Source organism: Cibotium barometz, chromosome 8 (genome assembly GCF_041138505.1).
Source record: "Cibotium barometz isolate CiBa-2024 chromosome 8, ASM4113850v1, whole genome shotgun sequence".
Taxonomy (NCBI): domain Eukaryota; kingdom Viridiplantae; phylum Streptophyta; class Polypodiopsida; order Cyatheales; family Cibotiaceae; genus Cibotium; species Cibotium barometz.
The window spans coordinates 58,286,541-58,297,331 of NC_141053.1; the positions used below are offsets into that span (position 1 = coordinate 58,286,541).

A 10,791-nucleotide genomic window follows, 5' to 3' on the forward strand; every position below is an offset into this window, starting at 1 on the left:
AGAAGAACTAAAACCTGCAAGTGGCTGTCCAGCAAATCAGCCCGCCGTCCTCTTGCTTCTCCTCTTCCCGAACAGTCCAAAACAGTCCACCAATCAGCCACAAAACAGTCCCCTCTTGCTCACACAAATCCCAAGAACTATCTAGAGCCTAGGGCTCTGATACCATGTCAGAATACGCAGCGGAGATGATGACCAGATCTGGGAACACGAGCAAAAAAAACGCATGCAGAAAAAACAGCACAAGAGAGAGAGAGATGTAGGCATGTAACTCTGCTCTGATATACACAAGAAGATCCCGAATATGATACACAATGGAATGGGGGGCTGGGGCCCTATTTATATGCCCCCACATGTGCAGTCGGCTGCCTACAGCAGGCCGACTGGCCCTGAGAACTCCACGACCAGATCAACAGCAATCGGCCACCTCCCAGATGCAGTCATGGACCAGTTCAGCAGTCGGCCAGCACATGGGCTGCCTCCCAAGCCACAGAAAAATGGGAAAAAATAGGGGAAAAATGTGGGGAGTGAGGAAAAATGATAAAACACCTCATACGGGCGGGCACACCCACAACAAAGGCCCTGGTGTATAAATCTAGACAGGAGATGACTTCTAACAACTGTTGTGTCAGACCATGGCATATTGGTAGCTTCCACGTGCTCTTGAGGACGGTGAGACAAGGCCCCACAACAAGAGTAGTTTCCTACGCCCTTCCCATGGCGCAAGGAGTTACCATCATGCCACTTCAAAACTCAAAAAGAAACAATACATGTGTCATATGGTGTTGTTTCAGTACTATTGCTTTCTTGATCATTTATGAAAACTAAAAAAAGTTGCCCTTTTTTGTGCAACGTATGCAAATCAATAAGCAAAAATCCAACTGTGACATGTGGGGAATTGATCATAGTAAAACAACCTTAGGCTTAACTAAACTTCACTTAATTATACTTAAGAGAGAGACAATGGTGTCAATGCAATGCAACTATATTAAATACAATGGTTACAAAGAAGATCTATGCCTGTCCTAGATGAATATCTATCTCGGGAAGAGAGAGATGCTAATGCTGACTGAATGTTCCCTTCTCCAATGCTGAGGTCCACCCTTTGGCTGATGGCTTTCCTCTATGTAGGAGGCAAGAGGATGATGCTGTCAGAATACGCAGCAGAGATGATGACCAGATCTGGGAACACAAGAGCAAAAGGCAATGCAGAAAATAACAGCACAAGAGAGAGAGAGAGAGAGAGAGAGAGAGGCATGTAACTCTGCTGTATATACACAAAAAGAATCCCGGAATGATACAAAACTGGCAAGGGGTGTGGGGCCATTTTATATGGCCCCCATAGTGCAGTCGGCCTGCTCTAGGACAGCCGACAGGACACCAGAGGAGCCCATGACCTGCAAACAGCAGTCGGCCCAGCATAAAAGGTCAACGACCTGTCTAGACCAATCGGCCAGCTCCATGATGTGAACACAAACGTGCTGATGCAGTCGGCCAGCAACTGGGTCCTCACGCCATCACAGGGCAGCTACCCATGCCAAAGAAAATAGGGAAAATGGAAAAAAAATACGAGGAAAAATGATAAGACACCTACAAAAGGCGAGCACACCCACAACAAAGGCCCTGGTGTATATATATAGACACGAGATGACTTCTAACACCACCTCTCAGCTCCTGGCTGTGAAACCAACCACAAGGAGCTGGGATGCCACCTCAACAAATCCTGAGATAGCGACTTCGTGAAGAGGTCCACCGTGTTGTCCTCCATCGAACAGAACTCTAGCAAGATGTCATCAGCAACGATCTGTTCATGAACAAAGTGCCTCTGGATGACCATGGGTTCCTCTAGTAGAAGCCCAATCCTGCAATGCAACCTCTGCAACCTCACCACCTCACAAGCAGCATCACAAGCAGCCCAGTACTCTGCCTCTGTCGACAAGGCAAAAGATGACTGCCTCTTACTGTTCCGGCTCCTGGGCCTGAAGTAGATCTCCTTGTGTCCGGATCTCCTCCCCAAACTAAGTCACTCCAACCGTGGAGTCAGACTCCATCAATCAATCCCCCTCCTGTGTAAAAGAGTCCATGATCCTTCGCATGTCGCAAAAAACACAGGATACGCAATCCTGCCTCCCAAAGAGTCATCTGCAACCATGAGCTCAACTGCCTCATCAGGAAGCTCCTGTCCAATCTGGTGTCCATCAACCAGATCAATGAACCATTCTGCTTCTAAGTAAAAGAGGCATCACACTGCTCACAAGGATCAACACCTGTTACGGTGCAAAGCCAAGTCCTGGAAACCTGCTGAAGACCACGGAAGGCCTTCTGAAACCTGTCAACCACCCCCTCTGAATCCGGAACCACAAAGCCTGGAGTATGCACCTCCTTCTGCAAGTAATCAACTGCCACCTGCCTGGCTTTCCCAAAGGTCCCCGTGGAAAGAACATCCTCATCTACAAGAGTTTCTTTGTCCCGAATACTACGAGACATCAGAGCATAAGTTACCTGTTCAATTTCCTCTGACTGACGAACACAAGAACCACCAACATCAGTACCGGAAAGTTCCTGCCAACTGCTGCCATCAACTGGCAAGCTATCCACCATCTGGTCCCAGAAAGCCTGCAGTTGCAGCGTATCCACACTTAAGTGGCCATTACCAAACTGCCACTCATCACAAACCTGAGGACTTGGGAGAGAGAGTGCGGAAAGCTTGTAAACTCTATTCTCCACTCCGCCTTCCCAAACCACCTGGCCTATTGCTTTGTCCCGGAGAGCAACAAAATGCTCATCAAACTCCACCCGTACGCCAATCTTGCAAACCTGATGCACTGACAACAGATGAAAACCAAGTGACGGAACATACAACACCTGGGAGGAATGCTTCCCCCCTCTGCCATCGGGAACTATCTCTAACCTGCCCTCACTGTGAACTGGGATAGTGAATGTATCCCAAGTAAGAATGTGACCAGAATACCTGCAGAGATCCTGTAAATCTGAACGGGAAGGAGTCATGTGCCTGGAAGCACCACTGTCTAGAATCCACTCCCGAGTATCCGTTGCGGAGAATCCTCCAATCTCCTCCCTACCTGAAGAAAATGAAACATCGGTGTCCATCACCTCTAGGTGCACAAAAGCTGAAGTCTTCATGATTGCTACTGAGAAATCTTCACCCTTCTCGGTCTTCCGCTTGGGACACTGCCTCCAATAGTTTCCTTTCTTGCCACAATCATTACAGGTCCTCTCTGCCTTTAGTTTCTCGTGGTCAGTAACGGACTTCTTCTCAGAAGACTTCTCCAATGAAGCCTTCCCTTTGCCCATGTTATGGCCGTTGGCCAGTTAAGGCCTCCGAACCTCCACCCTGAGGAGGGTTCGTGAATCGTTCCTCCTGGTCCAAGACCATGGGCACAAGCTCCTCCCACGTGATGGTGCTGAGCCTGCCACTAGTAATCAAAGACGAGTAAAATGCTGAGTACTGAGAGGGCAAATGCGACAGCAACGTTATGGGCATGTCCTCGCAACGTTATGGCCATGTCCTCTAACGATATCTCCTTCCCAGCCTGAAGAACTTCCTGCTGAAGAGCCAGTAGCTTGTTAATATGCTCCCGCATCGTCGACAACTTTGCAGGGCTCATAACCCGCATTTGTACTTCCAAGGAAATCCTCTTCATGGGCGATACCCTGTTGTAAAGAGAGGCCAAACGCTACCATATACCTTTGGCCAGCGTCATATGCTTTACATGATTGATTACCTGCGGTGTGCAGTTGAGGAAGATAAACGAACGGACCCTAGCGTTGACACGATCCCACATCTGTGCCTGTGCCTCCCGGTCCCTTCGGATCGACGGTAACTCCCCTTCCTCTACTTCCGACCGTGGAACCCCAACAACGACGAAATCAGCGAGGTGGTAAGACTCCAGAACAGATTCCATCATAACCTTCCATATGCCGTAGTTGTTTCCGTCCGACTGACGATCCACCGGGAACGTGGGGAGTGTCGGGATCTTCACATGCCTCTCGGCCATCTCTAACAAATCTACCATTGCGGGGATGTTCTCTGAAAAAGGGTGGGTGGGTGGGAACAAAGAAGAACTTACACCTGCAAGTGGCTGTCCAGCAAATCAGCCCGCCGTCCTCGTGCTTCTCCTCTTTCCAAACAGTCCCGAACTGTCCACCAATCAGCAACACAACAATCCCCCTCTTGCTCACACAAATCCCAAGAACTATCTAGAGCCTAGTCTCTGATACCATGTCAGAATCCGCAGCGGAGATGATGACCAGATCTGGGAACACGAGAGCAAAATGCAATGCAGAAAATAACAGCACGAGAGAGAGAGAGAGATAGAGGCGTGTAACTCTGCTCTATATACACAAAAAGAATCCCGGAATGATATAAAACTGGCAAGGGGTGTGGGGCCATTTTATATGGCCCCCATAGTGCAGTCGGCCTGCTCTAGGACAGCCGACAGGACACCAGAGGAGCCCACGACCTGCAAACAGCAGTCGGCCAGCATAAAAGGTCCACGACCTGTCCAGACCAGTCGGCCAGCTCCATGATGTGAACACAAACGTGCTGATGCAGTCGGCCAGCAACTGGGTCCTCCTGCCATCACAGGGCAGCCACCCATGCCAAAGAAAATAGGGAAAAATACGGGGAGTGAGGAAAAATGATAAGACACCTACAAAGGGCGGGCACACCCACAACAGAGGCCCTGGTGTATATATATAGACACAAGATGACTTCTAACAGGTGCACTGCTGTCTACTGACTGTATGCTGAATATGCTGAATGCTGAACTGTTGACTCCCCTTGCTCCCTAGGAAGGAAACGCTGAGAGGATGCAAGATGATCTGAATGAATGATGCGCCTTTGCTTATATATGATAGGCTGCTGCTGGTCGGGCCAGGTCTCCACGACTCATAAATGCTGGAAAAAGCCCCATTAAATGCTGTCGGCTGATTCACCTGCTGTCAGCCGGTTCCCAGGCCACGACCTGATGTGATAAATGCTCTAAATGCTATTAAATGTTTTATGTACCTGCTGTAGGTGTTGTACCAGCCCCTTACACTGCACATGCTGTGATCTACTGCTGTAAATGCTGGATTAATGCCATGCTTAATGCTTATGAGTGCTAAGAATGCCATGTCACTTGTACACCTACTGGGTGTGACGTGACAACAATGGCTTGAAACCCAAACTGTTGCCAGGCAAGTTTCATACAACCATACAATGACAAAAACTAAAGTAACGATACCTGCAAACCACGAGAAATAGCCTCTGCTTCAGCAACCGCTGCAGGATTCGTATGCGTGTTTGCCTTGTTTTCATCCGTGTAATCTGATTCACCTCCTATCGTCATTTCCTGAAGTTAAATTTCAGGTAAGTCTGGAAAGCAAGCAGTTGCAAGTTTTTAACATGAACTCTTTGCAATAAGTGAAATTTCTCTCACCAGAACTTCCCTCTCCACAACATCCAGTTTCACCTCATCTGGCCTATCCTTGTCAAGCACATGTAGCACTACTTTATCAGGCATATCCTTGTCAAGCAGGCTTTCCTTTGTAATTTGCTCTTCCAACCTTGCCGTTGCCAAAGTTTCTGCCCAATTTTGCATAGATAAAGTGGGAGCTGTATAAAGAGTTGGTGGAAGTACTGTTGCTTCTGCATTCTTTGACATGGGGTCCATATTATTGCCTCTGATGTCTTCATGACTGGTTTCTTGCACAGAATCTGAATCAAATACAGGAAAATCTCCCTTTCCTTCCACAACATTTGAAAACTGTTCTGAATTCATTAAACTCACATCTTCTGCCTTGAGAAAACTGTCATTATCAGAAGTGGCTATCTCTGCTCTCATAGATTCCAAATCGTCCCTTGGAATAGATGACACAAAATCCCCATGGTCAAAATCCTTAAAAACTTCTGTCAAATAGCTGGAAGCTGTAAATGTCTCCACTGAAAGGGAGGGGGGGGGACTACCCATTGGTGAATTACCAGCTGGGATGCGGAGAGATAAAGGTGAAGTTTCCAGACCACTTATTTCAACGGGATAAGAGGTGCATACTGCCGTGGTAGTTTGCATATGAGCATATGGAGCATTGATCAAATTTCTTTTGCTGACTATCATGTTCACACCATCGACAAAAGGTGACCCCAATGTCTCATCTCGAGATGAATTTTTACTATCACTGGCAGGCTTACTCACCCCGTCACTCAAAAAGGGATTGGCTGTGATTTCAAAATTGTCCTCAATCAAATGATTTCCAGAATCATTCATCATTCCAGCATCAGCTTCAGAACCTTTAATCCATTGACCCTCTTCCAACTTACCTACAAAAAAAGACTTGAAGCTGCAAGCATTTGTACATGTGTTGGAGGAAAAGGGAGCTGATGTCTGTACCTGGTCATCTGTCCTTCGGTAGGTAGGCATCAAAAGAGGATTTGTGAATGGTGTTTCACTCGAGGAGGGTGGGTATGTGGATGCACCCAAAGCCTTGGCTCCACCCAGGGTCTGCGGAGGGCCTGTAACAGCAGAGGGCATCAAACTAGTCTTTAGGGGAACATGTGGGTTAAAGTGAGCAGAATCAGTTGCTACTGGATTCACAAAAGATGATTCCAAGATATGTAGAATAGGACTATTCTCAGCAACTTTTCTTGGACCGAAGTCTGAACTTATTTCCTCCCTCATATCCACCTGACCCAAACGAGTCCATCCCATGCTCATTTTCTCATTGTGTGGCTTCTTCATAGTCCAATCAACACCTTCTTGGTATTGAGAATAAACAACAAACCCATCCTCATTTTGCACCTGTTCATGTCCCTCCCCTCTTATAACTTGGCGATCTGCAAATGGTGTCAACCTCTCACGGTAGGGACTACCCCCAGGAAGAGGTGGTGTGGGCTGTGTCAATCCATCTGTATAATAGCTTTGCAAATTATCTCCCTCGTGCTTCTTAAAAGCGCCCGAGTTATCCTGAGGTTTCTCCAGCTTTAGCAGTGGCTTTGGAAGCTGCTGCCTTGGAGCCTGTTCATCAGTGTAGGGAAGCTGCTCTCGAGAATCAACATGTGGGTTAAGAGGCTTCAAGCCTCTGAGAGGAGGTTCATTGTGAGGCTGTACTGCCATCCGAGCATAAGAGTGTTCCATGTAACCTCCAGTAAGACCTCCCTGGCTTGGCAGATACTGCTGAATTCCACCACAATTTAGATTGTTGTCTTGAAATGCTACACGAGGTGAGTGTGGAGCTGATCCTGGGTGCAATGCTGAAATAGAGACTACCCCTGTGCCAGGTGGGTGGATGGTAGTTTGTACAGCAAGGGGCTTCTGAGGCAACCACCCAGTCACAACATCCGGAGACCAATCCAACTGGTTGAATGCTGCCACCTCATGGCCTGATGTAACAGCAGGAGAGTAGAGCTTTGAAACAAACTGCTGCTGGGGTGCTACTGCTATACCTTGCAGGTTTTCTGGTGCAGAGTATTGGACTGGATCCATCCTTTGAAAACCCTCCCATCTAGCTTCCAAAGGATTTTGCCAAGGTGCCTGGGATAAAAGCCCTTGTTCCTGAGTAACAAGAGACTGAAGATCCAAGGGCGAATGTAACATCTCAGGCAAATGATTCTCCGCCAGTATGTCAGCAGCTAAAGGTGGTGTCTCAATTTCCAGTTGCTGTTGTTGAAGAGGCATCAAATTACTATGAGAACCTACTCTAGGCATTCTGCCATAGGAATCAACACGAGGCATGATACTACTTGTACTTACTTTGGGCAACATGGCATCTGCCAGGAGCATTTGCTCCGGACGATAAGAATACTCTATCATGTTCTCATGCTGAGCCTCCGTTGGTGAATTGGTCAATCCTTTTGATTCAAGAGGTCGAGGAGAAACATCATGCTGTAAATTGAGGGAAGAGATTCCTGATCTGACACCTTCCACATCCTGGTAGCGTGCATCCAACCGCTGCAGTTCATGCAGATGAACTAGAGGACCTCTGGTCGATTGGTCAGCATAAAAATGATTGGAGATATCTGGCTGTCTGACCTGAGACAGTTGGGACGAAATTGTAGGAGATGAGGGAGATGGTGAGATTCTTGACAGGAGCTGCTTATTGAGTTGAAGCATTCCCAGAGGTATGGATTGCACTAAAGATGGCGCAATACCCTGGGAAATTGGAACAACCGGCAATGCAAGAGATGAGTTTTTTGAGATCCGAGGAGTATTCCAGGTGTCAGATACCTCAAGCCCTGTCAGATTATTCGAGCTGCTGACAGGTACCGTGTCAATGTGCTTTACTAACCGTGATTCTGGCATCCCATTTATCGCATCCATGTAAATTTGATCCGTGTTTCTTGTGTCGGCTGTATCATTCACATGGACCCCATCGTACTCTGCCGGAGAAAAAAGAAAGATGCGTAACCTAGAGGAGCCCTCACTGGCTTGCAGCCTGTCATATTCCTCCATCATGTTTTCCACGTCTTCATCACAGGAAACAGAGATGAGTGCATCAAGGTCTTCATTTGGTAACTGGTACTTTAACAAAACAGGCTGTCCATAGAGCTGCCTCATCTTACGCACAAAATCACTGTATTTTGTGTGGCGATCAAATGAGACTATTCTTGTATCACCTCCTGCATAGCGAAGCTTTCCATCACCGGGTCTGGGAAGGATCCTTCCACCAAAACTGCACATGAATTTGAGGCGTGGTCCATAATGTTCCCCTGACGAGCTATTTCCAGAGCAGATCTAAACAGACAGTGTGAAGCATACCTGTCAGTAAAGCTACAAAATCTCTAAGCACAAGCAAAAAACATGGAGCTCACAACAAAAAGCCAATTATAAAATTGGATTCCAACCTTTTCTGAAGCTGTCAATGCTGGCACATCCGACAAACTTCCTGATGCTGCGCTATCTCCCAATATACCGGCAAAATCTTCATATTGAAGATAATCACCACCACCACCAACATAACGAGCTGTGGGCTGTTGTGCTGGTTGTACCATGTTTTGAGGAAGAAACCTGGGAGAATTATCAAGCACTAAAACATCTTCTCTCGGCACTGGCTCCCCTGGCCAAAGTCCAGAAGCTGCAGGCACCTTGAAAAGAAGAGGCCGGAGGGGATGACGTGGTTCCAAAGCAGGAGGGGAGACAACAGCCTCCATGACAAGACCTTGAGGGGCAGAGACCACACCAACAGCAGCCTCCGAGACTACTGCAAAGTTTTGCTGTCCCCGGGAGGCCATTAGTTCTAATCACACCTTCTTGCCTTTTAGGTACAGATCTTTAAGAGTTGCAGCTGCAGAGAAAAAACATTAACTTGAGCAGTCTTTACTTAACAAGGCATCTGTGACGCACCGTGGCTGAAGGTGGGTAGAAATATTCAACTGGATCCATGATCAAACTTGCATCTAGAAAAAATGCAAACTTCACCTGATTCAATCTAGCAAGTAAACTAAATCGCAAGCAAGCTGTGAAAACTCATTTCAGGAAAGCGAAATGAGTTTCTTGCTTTTCATTCACAAATCTTTGCTGACAAAAGACAATGCATTAATTATGTTCAGAAGTGCAAAATGCAATCTGTTGTAAGTGCTTAAACAGGTCATGAAGGCCAAGGTATAGATTCAATCTGATCAATATGAGCAGTAGAAAACAAGCTCTAACCTAGTTTGTGATGGCCCACCTCCTTCAGTTTATCGTGCCAGCAGCAACTTGTGTGCCGACTCAAGGGTAACAACAGAAAACCTGAGGAAGCCCTAAACTCCATGGGATCATGGACGGCGCCATCGCAAGGAAGCCCTGGCCTCCATAGATCATAGGCAAGAAAAGAAGCACGCTGTTCCAAAATCAAGCAGTAATGGCCCATTCTGCCGCCATAGCCAGACAGCTTTTCCCTCTATAAAACTTGAGTCTACAAAGCTCTAGACCATACTATTTGTCGCTGCGACCATGGATTGCTTCCACGGCATGCATTTCCTTCCAAACAAAAGAAAACTACTCTGCAGTTCTGCTTTTTCTGCTTCCGGAATCAATCTTTGACTGGTGCAAAAAAAGAGCAATGGGTAGCTTCAGAAGGAAGCTATTTTTCAACCTCCGAGCCGTTCTGCAAGAAGACTGTGCGAAAGAGCGAATAGGGTAGAACACACAGTTTCAAAGTGGAGCTTTTCCAGGGCAACCTCCTTCTTGATCCGCCTGTTAGTGGTGGTGGTGTGTTGTTAACTGTGTGTGTTGGCAGGCAGCACAATGTGGATCCTCTTTGTTGGGGACTCAAACCGCCGCTCTCACAATGATGCTACAACACGTCCTCTTCAGCTATGAATAGTTCCATGTGTCAATAACGCAAAACAATTTTGCCTATGTGGCTTCAATTCACACCGGGCAGTCTTCACCCCTCACTCGGTCGGACACTGCACTCACACACACACACACTCACTCACTCACTCACTCTGTAAACTCATTGCACCACTAGGTACAATGTGTAATGCCCATTACCAATACTAGTAAATGACCCACCGCTCTGCTCGCTTTTTGAAAGTTCCCTCCTCCTGTTTCTTCGTCTCCTAAACCTGCCACGTGTAATTTTTCCTCTCCTCCAAACGCCACGTGTAAGGCATGGGAATAGTGAAAACGAAGAATAGATATAGATAACCCACCCATTCTTGCTATTAGAGTATCTCACATGGACAAGCGGGACAATTGCTTTTGGTGGACGAACGATCGAATTATAAAACCCGCCCTTATTCGGCCACTCTCGTGTTCTATAAAGGCCCTGAGTAGTTTGTGTGTGGCTGATGGCATGGCACGCATGCAT

General features: G+C 47.1%; 1 protein-coding gene across 2 annotated transcripts in view; it reads right to left on the bottom strand.

Annotated features, from left to right (window-relative positions):
- The window catches only part of LOC147636475 (RAF-like serine/threonine-protein kinase PRAF), a 74,774-nt gene extending 64,502 nt beyond the window's left edge, over positions 1–10,272 (bottom strand). Inside the window, exons 1-4 of one of the 2 annotated variants that reach the window (XM_086801919.1) lie at positions 9,645–10,272; positions 8,840–9,279; positions 5,442–8,729; positions 5,247–5,354 (exon numbers count right to left, since the gene is read on the bottom strand). In XM_086801919.1, the coding sequence (XP_086658045.1) occupies positions 5,247–5,354; positions 5,442–8,729; positions 8,840–9,226 (3,783 nt within the window). In that variant the 5' untranslated portion in view covers positions 9,227–9,279; positions 9,645–10,272. The remainder of the gene's footprint in view (positions 1–5,246; positions 5,355–5,441; positions 8,730–8,839; positions 9,280–9,644) is intronic. The other variant, XM_086801918.1, reaches the window with a different exon arrangement.
- Positions 10,273–10,791: the final 519 nt, after the last annotated feature.